This window comes from Gopherus flavomarginatus, chromosome 9, assembly GCF_025201925.1.
Source record: "Gopherus flavomarginatus isolate rGopFla2 chromosome 9, rGopFla2.mat.asm, whole genome shotgun sequence".
NCBI classification, from domain to species: Eukaryota; Metazoa; Chordata; order Testudines; family Testudinidae; genus Gopherus; species Gopherus flavomarginatus.
Window position 1 is genome coordinate 86,496,175 of NC_066625.1, and position 19,076 is coordinate 86,515,250.

Sequence of the window (19,076 nt, forward strand, 5' to 3'; positions counted from 1 at the left end):
TAGTACCGCCTGGGCCCAGCCCCACAGGGCACCTGAATGCCGGAGATGGGCAGGAAGAGCCAGCGACAGGGCGCTTGCGCACCGACCCGCAAGCTCGCTCCGCCCCGCGTTCCGGGCAGCCACCGCGGCCTCGCCAGGCGCCGCGCGGAGCTGTCGGAGCCCGGCCCGTCCCGGCCGCCGCCATCATGCAGAGCCAGAGCCAGAGCCTGACCCCGCACGTGCACTGGGCGCAGCGGCACAGCGAGCTGTACCTGCGAGTGGAGCTGAGCGACGTGCAGGTACCGCCGGGCCCCGTGTCCCGCGCGCCGGGCCCACCCCGTGCACAGGGCAGGCAGCCCAGGGAGCCGCCCCCACCCCGCTGTACAGCGCCCGTTGTATGCAGTGTGTGTACAGCTCAGGGAGACTCCTGGCCCGTGCACAGGGCATGCAACCCAGCGAGCCCCCCTCCCACGCGTGGGAAATGCAGCCAAGGGAGACTCCTGTCCCGTGCACAGGGCATGCAACCCAGCGAGTCCCCCCCCACGCGTGGGAAATGCAGCCAAGGGAAGACGCTCCTTCTCTTCTGTACAATTGCCTCTGTCCCGGGCATGATGCGTACAGTCCAGGGAGACACCCCCTCCCTGCTGCACAGCACGTTCCCCTCCCGTGCATAGGGCATGTAGCCCAGGGAAACAGCCCCCACCCCCCCGCTGCGGTTTACAGCACCTCCTCCCCTGGACTGGAACCTGCGCACTTTGCTGCTTGAAACTCCCAGTCTTTTGGGGTCAGATTCTGAATCCCGCTCAATTGCCACAATCCTGGCATTAAACACTTTGTTCGAAACGGGTACACGCCTGCTGCCTAAAACATCCTCTCTTTTCTCAGAGCCCCGAGATCACCATTACGGATAACGTGCTTCGTTTCAAAGGTCGGTTAATAAATTTGTTTTAAAGTTAAGAGCATTCCTGATCCCTCTGTGCAGGGGTGGACTCCTGGCGACATGCAGCCTAGCTGGACAGAGGGTAGGATTGCCAAGGGATTACTGGCCACAACTTTTCTAAGTTCTTTTCTTGGTCGTAATGATTTAGGCCCCGACCCCGGACCCCTACACTCGCCCAGAGGAGCTTGAATATCAGAGCCTTTAGACGGAAGTGTAACATGGTACAGCTGGAGCTGATGGTTTGGGGCTTTCAGATAAATGTCCTAGGTATAGGTGTAGTAATTGATAGGGTCAGCACTCGGTTTGTTTTTGTAGAAGGTCATATTTAATTTAAAAACAAAACAAAACACTGTGCGCCACATTTAAATATGTCAGCTGATTTTCCATGCGTCTTTCCCTAAACTTCACATTGAAAGCACAACTGCTGTCCCAAAGACCTCGTGTGCAAATACTATCAGGTTTTGGACCAAGAACTAAAATTCAATTTGAAAGGTCAATAGATTCCTTTGTAAAGGTTTTTTGTTTTGTTTTGAGTGAGCAGTTCAACCTTAAAGGACCAAGTTTGCTGTTTTGCTTGTCAGGTTAGTGCTGGAACATACTGTTGCTTTTTTTGCATTAGGAATCTAGTCTGTATCTTTCATACTGAATCCTTGAGCCTGTATACCACTCTTGTGGCCCTGAAGCCTATGGTAAAAAAAGTAATGTGGTGGGTTAGATTGTATCGAGCTTTATGTGGACAGGATTATTTTACAATGACAACCTTTAAAATGGTATATTTTTTGATGAGCCTGCTGGCTTTCAGAGGATTTTATGGGGAAGGACCTGGCTTTGTAGGAGACTGACGAATCCTGGTGCGTATTTGCACTCTGTCATCACTGATGTTTTAGGGATTTCACCATTGCATCTTAAGTTGGGCAGCTGATCCTTTGCTGAGATCGCTCCCACTGGGTGGAACTTGCTTCTCCCAGAGCCTCATCCGTTCCTGCCTCACAGGAAGGTCCTTTTCCAGCATTGTTCTCTGTCATAGCGAATGTCGACTCCCCATAAGGCACCCAGCGCATTTTTAAATGTCACTTCGTTAAAAGTGAATGAAATTCTAAAAATCTGTAACGCTGTCTTTGCATGTCCATTATTAAATAGTTTGATCATGCAGCACATTGGGGCAGGAGAGGGCACTTTGTAAATATGATTCAGTGTTTGTTTGAAGTACATTTTGCAGACTGTGTACAAGGGTAGGGGGAGAGGGAGAGAACTCTTTAGTATCTTCACACTGTTTGTTGCTTCTTTTCTTTTAGCCCAGGGTCATGGTGCCAAGGGGGACAACGTATATGAATTTCAGCTTGCGTTTCTAGAACCGGTCATGCCCCAAGTATGTATTTTTTTTCTTCTATGTTTTACAAAAGAAAAAGTATTACTTTAAAAAAAAAACCCAGAAGGAAATGGCTATGCTTTAAATCTCCTGGGATGCTATTTAGAATTGTTGCTTTGCTTCCTGATGCTGTAACAGATGATTTTACTAATGTTTGACGTTCTAAATGCTGTACATGTTCAATACCCCGTCTTTGAGCCCGATTCTGCAACCTTTACTCACACAGATCTCACGCTGCTCTCATAAATATGGGTTTACAGCAACATGGCTTTAAATTAATTACAGAAGTGAGTGGTGGGTAGCTTAAAAATTTACTGGAGCAGTAAAATAGCAGAGAGTCTAGCAGTTTCTCTAAACGAAACATTCCAGGTTGGGGGAAAAATACCATCCGCTGGTAAGTTAGCATATGTGAAGCGCAGCCTCTCTGAAATAAATCAATAACACCTCTTACGTATTCTGTGACCTTGCTAAAAATCTTGACGTGCTCAGAATCCCAGCACGAACATGTTGCAACTCTCTTACTGTGAAGTGCTGTTTTATGTCCTGTCTTGTAACAGGCAAGAGCCTGACTGGTAAGATTGACCCTTCCCAGCACACCAAGATCTGCCTGTCCTTTTAGTCACAGGGGGTCCTGCAGAACTGATCTTCACTCCCAGTGGGGAGCAGCTGTAGCAAGACTTGTCCTGGCTTTTTTTATTTGCCCACTTGGAATAGCTGCAGTAAATCTGGGAAATTCCTTCCTTGGGGCAGATAGAACTTCCCTTCCCATCTTGCTGAGCAGAGAAGAAAGGAGAGGAGTCACTTCCCTTGAAATGCAGAATTTAACTCCTCTCTGGAGAGGTAAACTGCTGAATTCCGAGGGAATTGCCAACCCATCAATATAGAAGTGAAACTTTGCAGTAAAAGAAGCAAAAAGTTCTTTGACTTACACTCCCCTATAATCAGAGTTTCAGGCCTTGTCTACCCAAAGATTTGCAACAAAATAATGAAAGATGAGAATTAAAATTGATCTATTGTGGTGCCTGGGTACTCTTAGAGCAGAATACAAAAGTGTTGATATATTTAACTAAAGTCAGTTGGCTACTAGACTCTAGTTGCTCCTATTCTGAGATAAGCATCCACTCACAGAACTGCATCGAAATGATGACATTGGCTTTAGCAAACTGATTTGGTTAAATTGGCACAGGCCTATTTGGGGACCAGCCATTAATCTAACCCTAAATCGCTCTGAGCATGTACTGCTGTATTTGTGCACCTGCGCAGCCTCCTTGCCAATGCATAACAGTGTCTTTTCCCTAAGAGACTTGACATATGTTTAAAATCTCTGATAAAGACCAAACAACATGCTGGCAGGCTGTTTGGGTAATCTGAGGCCAGGACTGGAGAGCGAGCTATGGCTCCCAACGGAAGTGGCATCTTCAGTGTCATATTACTAGACAGCATGGAAATCTAACCAGAGGTGGTCAGGGTCAGGAGGGAGAATTGAGTGACTGGAAAGTACTCCAGCAGTGCTCCTGCTCTAAGGGATGATTGTTCCATTAGTTTCTGTATTACAAAAAACAAAACAAAAACCACCCCCCCCCACTCCTATCCAAGAGAGCTCCAGTGACCTCATCTGCAGTGATACAGCACACAGGGAGAGGTGGCCTCTGAGGCCATATTGCTGCAGATGAGGTCACTGAGGTGCTGGAATCCGCTGGACCAGCACAGCTGTGCCAGCCAAAGTCCATAGTGTAGATTCAGTTACAGCTACAAAACGATGCTTTGACTGGTATAGTAGGAGCGCTTTGCTCATATAGTGTACCTGTATTTCTGTACCAGTGAAGCACTCCCAGTGTGGACTCAGCTATTTCTGGCAAAGTTATGGTATAGTAAAACCACCCCACGAGTGAAACAAGCTATGCCAGTAAAAGCACAGTTTTGCAGATATCATTGAATCTACACTGGGGACTTTTGCTGCACTCCTGTGTTGGTCAGGGAACTCACCTCTTCACAGCCCTGGCCCACACAGCCGTGCTAGCAAAAGTCCCTAGTATAGACCTGGCCTTAGGCAAGCAGGTCCCAGCTCACTTGTAGTGCTATAGATCAAAACCAACATCTTCAAATCCCTTGGAAGCCATTAGGCACCCAGGACAGGTCACAGCACTAATAGAATATGCTAATTAAAGGGCGGCTGAGTTTTGCACCAGCGTGAGTTTCTGCATGGATCAGAGTGCAGCCCCATGCAGAGTGCACTGACAAAGGAGAGGAGAATGGTAGCAGGGGGTGAATGTGCATAGGGGAAACCATTCTACTGTACTGGTGCCACATAGAGTGGAGAAAAGCTGTTGCTCTCCAGTCAGCTACTAGGTCTGAATCGAGCCACCCCAAGATTGCAAACTCAAACAACAAAACACAGAAATACCCTTGCTGAGAGGCAGATCTTACCTTGGCCTTAGCTTCTAGTTGTCTTCTCCAGTCTTCTAGCATCTGTCATATCAGACTGAGCTCAGCCAGTCAGCCCTCATTTGAGCTAGACATGGAGTAAGGTGATCAGCAGGGCTGGCTGGCTTGCTTGGAGGGGGGAGAGCAGGGTATCACCAGCATTTTGAAGGACTAAGCACCCTCAGACAGGAGGAACAAATGCCACCATCTTTTTAGATGACTCAGCAAGAGCAACAGGATCCCCCAGGACAACCCCCTCAAACGCTGCGGTGATCTGCAGGTGGGGAGCACCACCTTGCAATCAGTGGTAACAAACCATTTCCTATTAGCTGATGGAGCTAATGATGCTGCCCTTGACACATGACCTTCATCCCTTCCTTCCCAAATCACTTCACCTGTTTTTTCAATAAATTTAATCAAGAGTGGGGCTGGCATGTGACTAGGTTCTTGAATAGATTAAGAGTCCCATGTTGTGCAGCTCAGCTGTTTTACATCTTCCCTAGAAATATCTGTAGGTCCAGTCAGTCTAGTTCTCTAACCACAGCATCAGCTTATTGACATGATACCCTCCTGTCACAGGGTTAATCTGGGATGTTTGCAGGTGGCTCCATACTGGTAGCTCATATTTTCAGAGATGGCTGCTAGCCAGCTTGCAAGTAAACAAAAGTCTTTAACTGTCCATTAATTATCCATTGTCTCCACCACATCCAAGGAGAGCCACACAGGTCTGCTGCCAGAGGGAAGTAATCAGAGCTCCTTCCCCACTGTGTGATGTATGTAAATATCATTAAAGTAGGTGTAGGAGTGCATGGAGGTAGGCCACACCCCACTGGCTACACTAGGATAGACCTGGAATGAAGGACCATTCACTGAAGATGCACCTGATCATGTGTCTCAGTGTGGTTGAGTTAGAAACAATTTAACTTGCCTGCTTGAAGAAATTAAGGTTGTATTAAAACTCCAGCTCCTCCATAAGACCTCAAAAACGTGAACACTTCAGTTCCAGAAATGAGATTTTGGACCTAAAACTTGGAAGCTTAATTGTTGTTACTTTATTTCAGCCCCATTTTTAACCCAAACTCCACACATGCACTCCTCAATACGTACTGTCCCTCGCTATCGAACAGTGGGTTATTTTAATCTTGTGTGCATTTTAATCTCCTACATTGAGAAGTTCAGTTGGCAGAAGCCTTTGCCCTTAACAGTTGCAGAGTCCTGGACAGAGGGAATCTAGCTAATAGCTGGAATAGGACACAGAGAGGCAGTTTTGTAAATATATTTAGGTAATCAAGGATACAGTAGTTGTTTTGTGTGGTGTTCAAAAATACTGGGTGTGAAAATTCTGCAAGGCACCTATCTGGTCCTTTATGTCAGGTTTCCGTACCACTAACTTGCTGGTTAAACTCAGGCAACTGACTGTTTTTTCTGAGGGGGGGCAGGTGTTATAGTTAGGAGATGGAGTTACCGTATTGTATGAACTAGCCCCAGTAGAAACATGGAGAAGTGGCTTTCCCGCCATTTGGCCTGGTTCTTTGGTAGCTTCTAGGTGCCTGGTCCATGACTTTCATGTGCAAACGTGTGGTCACCAGTCTGGGTTTTTCTCTGTCACAGGAGTTGATAAAATAAGAAAAGCGCAAAAGAGCTGAGAAGCTTTCACAAGCGGCCTCTCGGCATTTCCATATTTCTAGGTTATTTTAGGACCTTTTAAAATTGGGGCAGTTGCCACTTGGGAAAGAGAGACCCCTTTCTTCAGTTGTTACCACTGTAAGTTTTATTAGTGAGAACTCACCGCAGCCAGTTCTAGCAGTGTCTTCACGCTTGGCCTGAAATGTATTTATTAAGGAGAATTGGGTGGTTCAGGGGATGGCTAACAGGACCCAGCGCTTTTTGCATTCAGGTCACTGGTTCAACTCCAGCCTGAAATTGATAGTTACCATCTAAGGCAGTGTCACCAGCCAGTCAATCACAGAGCATCTGGCAGTGAATCTCAGCCACTGAGGCTGAGTCAGAGGCTCCGTGATCAACCAGTCGGTGGCGATCAGGTTGCCAACCCTCCTGCAGCCAGACCGCTAACTGAGGCAGCGCAATGGGGCTAAGGCAGGCTCCCTCCCATGTCTGGCAGTGGCTCCTGGAGGGGAAGGGGGCGGTTCCTATTCCCAGCCCGGACAGGGCAGTGTGTGAAGCCCCCCCCCGCCCCCCCCCAGAAGCCGCTGCTGGATGTGGTGGCTGCGTCCGGGAACAGTATGGGGCTAGGGAAGGCAGGGAACCTGCCTAAGCCCTGCTGCACCACTGCCTGGGAGCTGTCTGAGGTAAGCAGCGCCTGGCCAGAGCCCACACACCAAACCCCTCCTGCACACCAGCCCCTTCCCCCAGCCTGCCCTCCCAGAGCCTGCATCCCACACACACCCCTGCACCCCAATCCCCTGCCTTGAGCCCCCTGCCCCCGAAGTCCCTCTAGAGCCTGCACCCCACACACCCTCCCAAAGCCAGCACTCCCTTCTGCACCCCAAGGCCCAGGTCTGAGCCCCCTCCTGCACCCTGTATCCCTTCTGTACCCCAACCTGCTCCCTGAGCCTGCACCCCAACCTGCTCCCTGAGCCAGCAGCCCTAACCCCCTCCCAGAGCCTGCATTCCGCAACCCAATCCCCTGCCCCAGCCTTGAGCCCCCCACACCCGAACTCCCTCTAGAGCCTGTGGCTGTGGATACTGACCTGCCTTCTCTCCCTTACAGTATATCGATCCTGCAGTTAGGGCATGATCACCGCTCACGCAGCCGAGCTCGTTTTAATCTAGCTAGCTCCAGCCCCAGAGCCATAAAAGCTGCAGCAGCCTGGGCGTCCGTGGGGGCTGGCTGCTAGCTGGAGGAAAACGAGCTCAGGTTTGTCTGCGCAAGCTGCTCGCTCCCCGTGACGGGCATGTAGACAAATCCTTAGACACAACCCCTCTACGTCAGGGCTGGGGCAGCACAAATAAGCAGCACTGCTGCTGCCTGTGTTGTATGTATTTCGATGATAGAGGACTTCACGCTCCAGAGCTGTCAACGCAGAACCTTTCACCAGCCCTGATTGAATCAAAAACATTCTTGTCATGAGGGCTCCAGTTCTAAAGAGGCACGTTCTTGAGTCTGCCCCGCATTGTGTGTTTCGCAGCTGGTGTACAAAGTGACTCAAAGACAGCTGAACATCACCGTGCAGAAAAAAGAAAGCAACTGGTGGGAAAGACTCACCAAACAGGAGAGGCGCCCATTGTTCCTAGCCCCTGATTTTGATCGCTGGCTAGATGAGTCGGATGCTGAAATGGAACTCAAAGCAAAGGTCAGTACTCCGCGCGCTTTCGGAGCAGTCTAAATAAGCAGCTAAGAGTGCATGTCCTAAGAAATACATAGACTTTTGCCATTGAGTTAACGTATTTATATTTCTATTTATTTGGAGTGCTGTCTAGTATGCTGGTTGCAAGATCCAAATGAAACAATAATAAATGGATTCAGTCTAATGACCTGTAACTAAAAGGGGGAGGCACTACTAGGTGAGGCGTTTGGTTTAAACACCACTTTATCTGCAAGTTATGCACAGAGGCCCCAGGCTGGATCAGGGTCCCATTGTGCTAGATGTTATATAAACATAAATGGATGGTCCTTGCCCTGAAGAGCTCACAGTGTAAGTAAGCTGAAATCCATGGGCTAGCTGATGTTGGCAGAGGGCTCAAGCTATCTGGCCTACCTACAAATCAAGGTCTCCAGAAGGTGAGGTGCCTCGCTGTGAGAGACAGCCTGCCTCTGCTCTCCTTAGACGAGACAGTCTCAAGCACAGGCTCACCTTTTGCTTGTAGTGTTGTTAGACTTGGCCCCAAATCAGAATGCTCCCAAATGGATCTGGCTCTGAACCTGGCAGGTTATAGCCCCTAGGACCATGGTTCTCAAACTTTTTTCCTCATGGACCACTTGAAAATTTCTGAGGGTCTCAGCGGACCACTCAATGATCTTTCCAAATATTGTTTGTACCATTAGCTAACTATTGTAAAGTGCTTTGAATAAAAGCACTATATTAAAAAAAATTACGTTTTTTTGTTCTACAAATAAAAGCACACAACTCACATTTTAATATCAATAGTCTTACCTTTCTAGCGCGATGGATGTGCCCTCACTCCACCACTGCAGCAGCCCCCAAGCTGGGGCTGGGAAGGAGGGGGGTCTCTCCCCTGCCACAGAGCTGGGGCTGGGAAGGAGGGCCGTCTCTCCCTGGCAGCCACGGCTCTGGAGCTGGGGAAAGTCATCTCTTTCTCTGGCCGCTGCAGCCCTGCACATCCCAAATCCCCCCCGCCCTTTCTCCCCCCACTGCCCCTCCCACCTACCCTCTGATCCTCCCCAAGGCCACTACCTCACCTTACATATGCGTCTTCTCCAGGGTCCACTCACCTAATTAGTGGAGCCACGCCTGGGCAGCTCCATTAATTAGGTGGGTGGCCCTTTGTTCTTTTGTGTGCGGCCACCCAGGCACGCACCTTAGAGGGAACTATCCGCAGACCATCTGAATGGAACTCATGGACCACAGTTTGAGAACCTCTGCCCTAGATAGTGTGTGCTGTTTCCTCCAGTCAAAGACCAAGAGAAACTCCATCCTTAGAGGTTTTTAAGGCCTGGCTTGACAAAGCCCTGGCTGGGATGATTTAGTTGGGGTTGGTCCTGCTTTGAGCAGGGGGTTGGACTAGATACCTCCTGTGGTCTCTTCCAACCCTATTGTTCTATGTCTCCCTTTCTAAAACATCCCAGCCTCTCTTGTATGAAAAGCAGGAGTCCCGAGGTTGTTCCTAAAATAAGGCTTTCTAGGTGGAATGTCCAGAAGTAGCCTCCTGAGCCACCAGGTTTGCCCTGTGTTTACATCCAGCTGTGTGGTAATTCAAATGCTTTCTACTGCATTCAGAATGGTTAGCAAAGAAATAACAATCCCTTTTGGAAAGGACGCAAGCATCCATGCAAAGTGTGAGTGGTTTCAGTTCTACAAGAAACACTGTCCCATGGTCAGAAGGACAAGGTCTGTTTCTTCCATCCTAATGACCACGTAAGTTATACAGGATATTGCAAAGGGCTGTTTTGATTTATGTGGCAATCCAGAGTGACTTTACTTCTTCCCAGGAGGTAACAATTGTTTGTGTTAAATGGCCTGAAGAGAGCGAGAGGACGATTTCACACTTTAATAAAAAAAGGAACAGTTTTGAGTGGTGGTAATGATCAAGAATTAACATGGAAAATGGCAGCTTTCACAGCGAAAAACATATTCATTAGATGAAAATATATAACGGAGGTCGCATAGCTGGTTAGACAACCATTAGCTATTGCAGTAACACTCTTTCCTGACAATGAAGAATTTGCACAGTTTTGCCTATGTGAAAAATGTAACACATTAGACTAGTAAGAGGATATTAGCTGAGTCTAAAACTCCACTAGCTTTGCAGGAGAACAGTTAACTAAATAGTAGCTGTTAATTACTGTGTTGAAATACTACATTAACACCCTTTAAAACTTTACCCCTCATTTTTAGGAAGAAGAAGAAAGGATTAACAAAATCAGAATTGAATCCAGAGTCCCTAAAGACCGTAAGTGACTGTATCTTTAAATTAGTAGGGTTGATTTGGTGGATAAGATAGTGGCAATAGTTTGCTTATGCACACCACAGGCAAAATATTACCTCTGGAAGCATGCACTTAGTACTTCCGATGCTATCACAGTAGTATTGATAGACGTGTTGTCTCTCTAAAACTAGCATACAGCACTTTATTATGTATATAACTGCTTACAAGCTTAGTAAAACCACCCTACTGTTTCACAGGGGATTTGATCATTTTTGTCATCAATAGTGCAAACAGGCGATGTGGAAGCCCAGCCCAAGCTGAGATAGGCACAGCACTTCTGTTATTTCAGTGCTGAGTTTCCCTTGAGTCCACATGGCAAATTGTTTGGTGGTCCTGTATTGTCTGGAATAGAGTGAAACTTTTTGTCTTGTAACCCTTCTTCAGATTTGAAAGGCTAACTCCCTAACCCACCTCACCACTGAGAGCCAGTTGCACCAAATAGGAATGCTGTTGCCTTTTGCTAACATGATTGTTTAACATTGATTGTAGCTTTCAGACAGCTGAAGAGAGGATATTTGTTCATGTATAATCTTGTGCAGTTTTTGGGGTTCTCCTGGATTTTTGTGAATATGACAGTTCGCCTGTTTATCTTAGGAAAAGGCAAGTAATAAGCACTATTTTATCCATGCTATTTCTTCCTCCTTTCACCCTTTGCAGCAATTTCTAAACAATGACATCGAAATTAAGCCACGTGAAACTGTAAATACTTAATTGAAATGCACAGCAAAACCCTCCCAGAAGTTGTCATAACATTAAGGACAGGACCTGTAGATAATCACATATCCTGTGATATATGGGCATCAGTGATATTTGCTGTAATCTGTAAATGCTAAATTTTAATTTTAAAAAAGGAACTGCATTGCGGGGGAGGGGGAAATGTTTCACTCAAGGCAAGATGGGTGAGGTAATATCTTTTATTGGGCCATCTTCTTTTGGTGAGAGAGACAAGGTCTGTGTGGCTTGAAAGCTTGTCTCTGTCATCAACAGGTGGTCCAGTAAAATATATTATCTCACCCACCTTGTGTGTCTACTGTCCTGGAACCGACATGGCTACAACTCCACTACCTCACACTCAAGACAGACATTTCTTAGCTTTAGAGAGCCAGAATTACTAAAAATGGATTGGCTTGAATGTTATTTTACTAAAAGATCCAATTGTCCATTCTGTTAATCCACAGCACAACCCTCTTTCTTTTCCATATTATTTACTGAAATAGCTCTAATTGTCCTTGCATTGGGGGTTAGACATGATGACCCTTGCGGTCCCTTCTAACCCTACAGTTCTGTGCTACTTTCAGCATAGGACTTTTACTTTGATCGGGTAACATTTTTAAGGCTTTTACTCTGACTTCACACTAGCCTGCAGATAGGCTTTACATACAAGGTTGAACACTACATTTTCCCAACACAAATCTAGTTCTAAAATCATGAGTGAGTTAGTATACGTTGGGGGCTGTGTAGTTAAGCTGGCTTCCCCCCAGCAGGCAAATTCAGATGCCTTAAAGCAGTCTTTTGTTTCTGATAGATTCCTTCTACGATACATTTCACACCATTGCTGACATGATGTATTTCTGTCAGACACTCGCATTTATAGAGATCCTGAACTCACTAGTAGGAATCGTCAGGTCGCCACTTGTACCTTCTTTGCTCCAGGTAATATTTTAAGATTCCTCGCACCCCAGTTTATATTGTGATAGTCTTAGACATGACTGTGGGGGGCTGGGGGGGTGAGGAGGAAATGGCATCAATTTGGACTTACCTCTGGGATATCTTTTGCCCCCTAAGTAGGAATCCATGCTTCCTAGGCTGGGTTGGTAGGCTACCTTCTTGGGTTGTGTGATGAGAAAAGGAGTTGAGGCAAAGACAAGAACAGCGGAGTGGGGGTGGGGATCCTCATGCACTTGGACCAGCTCAACTTCCCACAGCAAACACACTGTGCTGCAAAAGGTGTGGCCACCTTCTCTCTCTGCTTCTGGGTTGGCCCCTATAATACAGCTGGTCAGTGTGTACAAGGACTATAGGCTTAGGAAGCACTTCCCCAGCCCACAGCTCAGCTCCAGGGGCACGTGCCCTGGCCCTCCAGTGCCACTAATATGCCCTGGCCCTGAACTGCATGCGCCCAGGGCTCTAAAGGAGCCTGTGCTGTATATTTCTAGTGATAGGAGCTCACTGTTGCCCTGTGACTGTGCCACATTGGTATCTGTCCAGTATACTTACATGTATGTGTTGGGGTTTTGTTAAACAGGTACTCGGAAGAAATTTTGTCTTGTTTATTGTCCTTGGAAATGTGGAGGAAATGCAAAGCAAAGCGGTGGTGTTCTTTGTATTTTACTGCTGGAGTATTATTGAGCTATTCAGGTTTGTAGGATTTTCTTTTGTCATGCATGGAATGCCAGGGGTTCTACTGAAAAACAGCCATTGCTTTCAAATAATTTTGATTTTGCCATTAAGAAACACTCTGTGGCATTTGCATTATAGTCCCTGCTGATAAAACATTCCTTGGACTCAGATTTGTCACAGCATAACTGTCTTTCTAGCTTTCTCTATCTGGCAGAGTCCGGGGCTGATTCCAATGTGAGATGTGAGAGCCTATGTTGCTCTGTGTCTAGGAAAACTTGCTGTTATTTTCTCTACCCATTTCCAGCCCTTGGTAGGGAAATCTCATTTTCATGTCACTTTCCACAAGAAATTCAGCCCTTTGGCTAAAGAATTTGATGGATTCTGGAATTTCTGGTGTTCGTCAGAAAAACTATATTGTATTCTGTTCATTTTTTGGGATCTAAATTGAAATATTTGTTGAAGAAAGCAGGCAGTTAACCCTATCCAGGTTGCCAGGATAACAGGTCTAGTATTGTAAGCTGTGAAAGGAAAAACATACCTACCACAGCTCCGTATGAAACAGTCTCTTTTTAATATTCATAATCATTATTTACAATGAAGACAATAGTTAAACAAATTTATAATGTTTATCATGAATATTTGACATTCACGACATCATACAGTGATTATGCACAATATTGTAACTTAAGAGGAAAGTTAAACTTTTAAGTAATGTTTGTCTTTCAAACTTTGAATTTTATTCTAGGTATCCATTCTACATGCTTTCCTGCATTGATATAGAATGGAAATTACTAACTTGGATCCGATATACCATCTGGATTCCTCTCTATCCTTTGGGCGCCTTGGCAGAAGGTAAGCTTCAGAAACACAGCCTTGTAGATCATGCTGCTCTGTATAGAGATGAGAAAGTAATTCATACTTTGGTTTCAATGGTTGGAATTGAAAAACCTGAAAACAATTAGTTAATTTTGAACCAAAATTAATTTTTTTGACAAAACCAAAATAATTTCATTCTGATCAAACACAAAGTTTCAAAATGAAACTGCTAGTTTTGAAGCAACATTTTGATGGTTAGTTTCAAAATAAAATGCTGAATAGGTTTGTTTTGACTTCTACATTTCCCTCCCCTTGTTTGTTATTTGGCCAAAACCATTTGCTGAATTTGACCTGAATTTTAATAGTTTTGATCGCCTCACAATTGCATTTTTGGAAAATTTGTTAGTCAACTGAAAATGTTCACCCAGCTCTTGTTAAGTCAAATGCACTGTACTGTGCCTTGGTCACGTCTGAAGGGTGAAAGCTAAGGGTAACATAGGCCCCAGTGTTTGCATAACAAAAGCCATCGCAATAATTGGCAGCCCTGCTGGGAGTGTCAGAGAGATCTAAGGTTGGATTGGTGCAGAAACTGAGCTTACCTCTGACCTGTAGAGGTGCAGGAGTGAGGCACGTCTGCAGCAGGGAAGCTTACACTTCCACTGGCCTTTCTGTACTTCACCCTTTGGCTACGTAGAGGACTTCAGTCTCCAGCTGTCACTTTCGTCAGCCACCCTAACACCTCCCATAACACCTCAAGAAGAAATGTTTGGATTGCCAGCTGGTGCATCTTGGAGCCACACTGGCATGAGCCAGGTCTCCTCCAGCTGAAGGCACAAATGAAGGCATTGCTAGAAGCTTTGGGAAAAGTTACATGGCCTGAGCTGCTCAAAGGCTAGTTACAAAGTGATTGGAGCAACTGGAGCAAGAGGTGATGCTAGTGGTCTGCGCTTGAAATAATCCTTCTAGGCTAAGGGGGAAGAGAGGAGAATGGTCCCGTCCGGCTGTCTCTCTTCCCAAAAGAGAGAGACTATTTAAAGTGAGGTAGGAAGCACAGGCCTCCTAATAAACAGGAAGAGCAGGAGAAGACGACGTGAGGCATTGGCACAAGCAATCACCCCACACATGGTTGCACAGGAAAACAGATGCACAATTTATGTACTTTTTTTGGCTGGTTTGAGTTGTTGTTTTTCTTTGGTTCTCTGGGTTGACTTTCTTCATAATGAGATTTGGGAGAAGCCGTTTTTCACTGTTTGTGTGTGAAAACGCCGTATGGTCCCTATCCCCTCCTCCTGCCGCAGGGAAATAGAGCTATGTCTGGGTGCTTCGTCACTCAGGGAGTCTGGCTCAGTCCCCCTGGGAGTGGAGGACGTGCTGGCCGCACACCTTAGAAAGGGCATGGACCTGGCTCTTGAATTGCACAGGGGACCCATGAGTAATCTTGGCTTCAAGACCCTGGATCTTGGGAGACTCACAGGGTGCCACTCTTCCTGGAGCTCCTCCACTCACTGGCTCTGTGATTGTGCTACCAGTGGTTGCAGCAGAAGAGGGTAAAAGCCACAGAGTGGAAGTAGTCTCCAGGCTGCAGTGCCTATTCCCATAGAGCCCTAAGTACAATGAGAGGAAGAAAGAGCAGAGTGCACTGAACCTAGCCAGCAAGGCTAATATCTTGCTGCTATGGGTGGATTCATAGCATTGTCCACCAACGCCAACAAACAAAAGTAGGAAAATATCATGACTTAGGTGCAGCCATGTTTAAAGATACCACTTAAAACTAGTTTGTGCTGAAGTCTCTCTAGATTACAAAAGCTGGTCAGAAAGGATCAAAATATTTTACCATTAAAAGGGAACAACTTTGAGAAGCTTCGTTTTTTGAGCAGCTCTCAAGTTTACCTTGTCCCTTGTATTTTGCCTATAATCTTCTTGGCCTTCTGCTTTCAGCTGTGTCTCTGATTCAGGCCATTCCGATCTTCAGTGAAACAGGGAAGTTTAGTTTCACACTGCCGTATCCGATGAGCGCTACAATCAAATTTTCATTCTTTCTTCAAATCTACCTTATACTGTTATTTTTAGGTAAGTTTTTGTTGTTGTTTCATTGTGTTTCTCTCCTGTTGAAATACCAAAAGTCAGTTATGTATAAAAAAGGAGTAATAGATTGCAACTTTAAATCATCATATCTGATAGGTCATTGTTGTACCGATTTGACTGAGCTTAAACTGTCATCATACTTGTAGTGAATAGCACAGGTTAACCCAAAAGGAGACCTCAATAACGGATCACCTCAAAGCACATGCAGATACATCAGAGGCCAAAATATTACAATTATTATATCAGTATCACTGGGTAAAAGTGGGACTTCTGCAGGATTTTGCTGGATTCTTTGTGTAATTCAAAACTACACAGATGTTAACCAAAATATACTGATACTAGTGGACTATGAAAAAGCAGTTCCCTGAAGAGCTTCACAGGAGGTTTGGGGTATTTTAACGATAGTTTAATGTTTAACTGATCAGCTACAATTGTTTGTTCTCTGTAATTAGTGGACCAATGATAAAAGTGTTCTGTGTGCAGATTGAGCCTACAGCTCTGTGGATCCAAAAGTCTCACTGAAGTCAGAGGAATACAGAATCTAGCCCATGATTTTAAAATGAGAATGTTGAACTCTAAACTTCATTCCATCTGATTAAAAAAGAATGACACCAACCCTGTTTCTATTGTTTAGTCTGATGTGGGCTGTTTAGGTTTGTGACACTTTTTCTCGCAAGCTATCACAAGATTCTAGAATTATTTCCCCCTCCCTCCATCTTCAATACGCTACCCCTAAAGGGTGACAACCAGAACTCCTAAGCAACCCTACAATAACAAACAGTGTGGGTTGTTACAGTGTTAACCGTACCCCAGCAAGGACTCACTTGTCTTTAGCTTTCATCATTTTATGTCCATATGTGAGAAGAAAATCCGAAATTATTTTTAACTCAGTGCAGTTATCTGGCATAAGTACTCTGCAGTGATTTTTCAGTTCTGCCTAAACATTTATTTCTCTTTTCAGGTTTGTTTATAAACTTGCGTCACCTCTACAAGCAAAGGAGGCAGCACCTTGGATCAAAAAAGAGAAAGATGAAGTAAAACAGGGACTACAATGCTTTCCTAGACCTAACTTATCTTAATGACAGGAGCCTCTGATTCTTACAATTTTACCTATTATAATAATGGAAAGGATTTTCTACAGCTAAATGATCATGTTGGATTTCAGTGACTCTTCAGATAGCATTTCCGTACACTGTATTGAGTTCCTCTTCAATCATATACGCATGGCACTTAATGTTGAACAATGGCAATATTTAAACATGTTTCCTATCAATTACCATATTATAAAAAGAAATCCTATTTGCAAAAAACTGAGCAGCTGTAACTGGGAATAGAATAGTTATTTTTAATTGGATATTTGCTCTTTTTCAGATATTGAATGCAGATAAGGCTTGTGATGCTGGGGTATAATATTTCGGACCATCCACTCCATGCTACATGAAACTGACTAGGAGTGGCCTGAGGAGCTGAGAAATGTATTTATTAATGGTCAGTGCTAGATCTTCTTTTTTTCAGCAGGCTTTTGCTCATGCATTTAAACCTGGGAGCAACTAGTATCAGCATTGGACACCACCAGTTTGTTCTTAACGCATGTACGATAGGAAGGCTTCATCTCGCTCCCCCATGGAATAGAAATACATAGTGGTGTCCAGCAGCACGTCCAGCTACATACATCCTAGCCAGTCATTAGTGGGAGCTACCTACTCCTTCAAATTTTCCTCACCAGCTGACATAGCTGCTACTTCACACTGCCTTGTGGTCACTAACTCTGCCCTTCCAGATGGTGAGAATTTAAATGCCCAAACTCAGACACTGGAAAACCAGGCAGTGTAAGGGTGAGGTTCCATTCCCTGCTATTCTTCCCCCAGTAGCCCACAAAAATTAGAATTCCACCAGGAAATGCAGAGGTAAAGCAGGCCTCCCTTGAGGTGATCCCACAACCTTCCTTCTACTACCATGGGGAGGCCAGCCCCTTGTCCGCTCCTCTTTGGGAATGGTGGTGTAAGTGTTTGGCTCAAACCCTGTTGAGAAGCAAGCAAGCACCTGTTTTCCGATTCCCTCAATGCAGAAGACTGCAGCTAAGGAGTCTGCATGCCAGGCTGGCCATTTGCTTTTGAGGTGCAGTACTGGGGGCCTAAGAAGTTAGGGACCATTTTGTATTGTGTACCAGATCTCAGCAAATGGGAGGCAAGTGATGTTTCAGGTTTATGCTTTAGGTGAATTGTAAAAGTAATTTTATTTGTTTAAAACAAAGGAAGCCTCATTGCTTAAAAATGAGCTGTTTTGAATAAAGGGTGCCATGATTAAAGTGACTCCTACACACCCACCCTGATCTGTCAGGATTTAGCCCTCTCTGACCCTTTGCATTTTCTCTGAAATTAACTAAAGTCTGATTTAAATAAACTTATTTGTAATCTTGACTACAGAGCAGTTAGTTGCACTGTTGACCCAGCTGAGTCTAGTACTCTTTCTCCCAGCACCCACTGTAACCCTTGTGCAAGTTAATTCCAGAGCGATCAATTTATTTCCATCTCACTGTTTGTATAGCTTTGTTTTAAGAATGCATAACACCAGAAAAAAAAAAGTTGCTATATTTTCAATGTGAAATACCCTTTTTTCCAATGATTGTTATTGTGAGGTTTACACTAGAACATTTAGGTGGGGTTTTTGCAGAGAAGTGGTCAACCGCCACTGAAGGCATTCTGCAGAAAGACACCATCCTAAGGAATTTTCACCACTATCGAAGGGCAGGGCTATTCTTAAAATACTGCATCAGCGCAGCTGCAGCACTTAACTGAAGACATACCTACCCCAACAGGTGAGTGTCTCCTGTTGGTGTAGTTAGTTAAGCCACCTCCCCAAGAGGTGGTAGCTGTGTTGACGGGAGATGCGCTGTCTACACACGGGGTTAGGTCAGTATAACTGCGTGTCGCTCTGGGGTGTGATTTCACCCTTGAGTGACATGATTATACTAGTATAGGTCTGTAGCATAGACCTGGCCTAAATGTGTTAAAAGGAGCCTTTCTGTGTGAAAGGCTAAAAAAGGGCATGGCCAGCTTCCTCAGGGTAGTTACACCATAATTTATACACTGTGTCACTTCTACATACACATCTATTTGACAGTGAATCAAGGGATTGAATATCTTGGTGCCGACACTGAGAATTTAACACAGCATTCATTCTTTTAATTCCTTTAAAGGGCATTTAAACATTTATGAAATACATGGTTGTGAGGGTATGGGGCAGGCACTGCAACCCCGTATTTGGTATGATTTGCCAGGGATCTTCAACTACTAAGTGTGCTCATCCTTCCAAAGGCAGCTGAATGTGTATTTCTATTAATAAAGATTTACAAGCAAAGTCTTTCATTTTGCTATTTGTACAGCCTCTTATGCAAGTGAACAAGAGCAATTTGTTACCTGACCTTCATGATGGAAAGACACAATGAAGGTTTAAGCCTCCGTAATGCTAAACACGCATGTCCGTTCTTTTGAA

The 19,076-nt window shown here is 45.2% G+C and overlaps 1 protein-coding gene across 1 annotated transcript; it reads left to right on the plus strand.

Annotated features, from left to right (window-relative positions):
• The first annotated feature begins 45 nt into the window (after positions 1-45).
• HACD3 (3-hydroxyacyl-CoA dehydratase 3) lies at positions 46-18,944 on the plus strand. The gene is given in 12 exon segments (XM_050967498.1): positions 46-160; positions 163-278; positions 865-907; positions 2,215-2,288; positions 7,862-8,026; positions 10,250-10,304; positions 10,830-10,940; positions 11,866-11,993; positions 12,586-12,698; positions 13,426-13,532; positions 15,435-15,566; positions 16,543-18,944. Coding segments are annotated over 12 exon segments (1,236 nt in total). The 3' UTR covers positions 16,620-18,944.
• Positions 18,945-19,076: the final 132 nt, after the last annotated feature.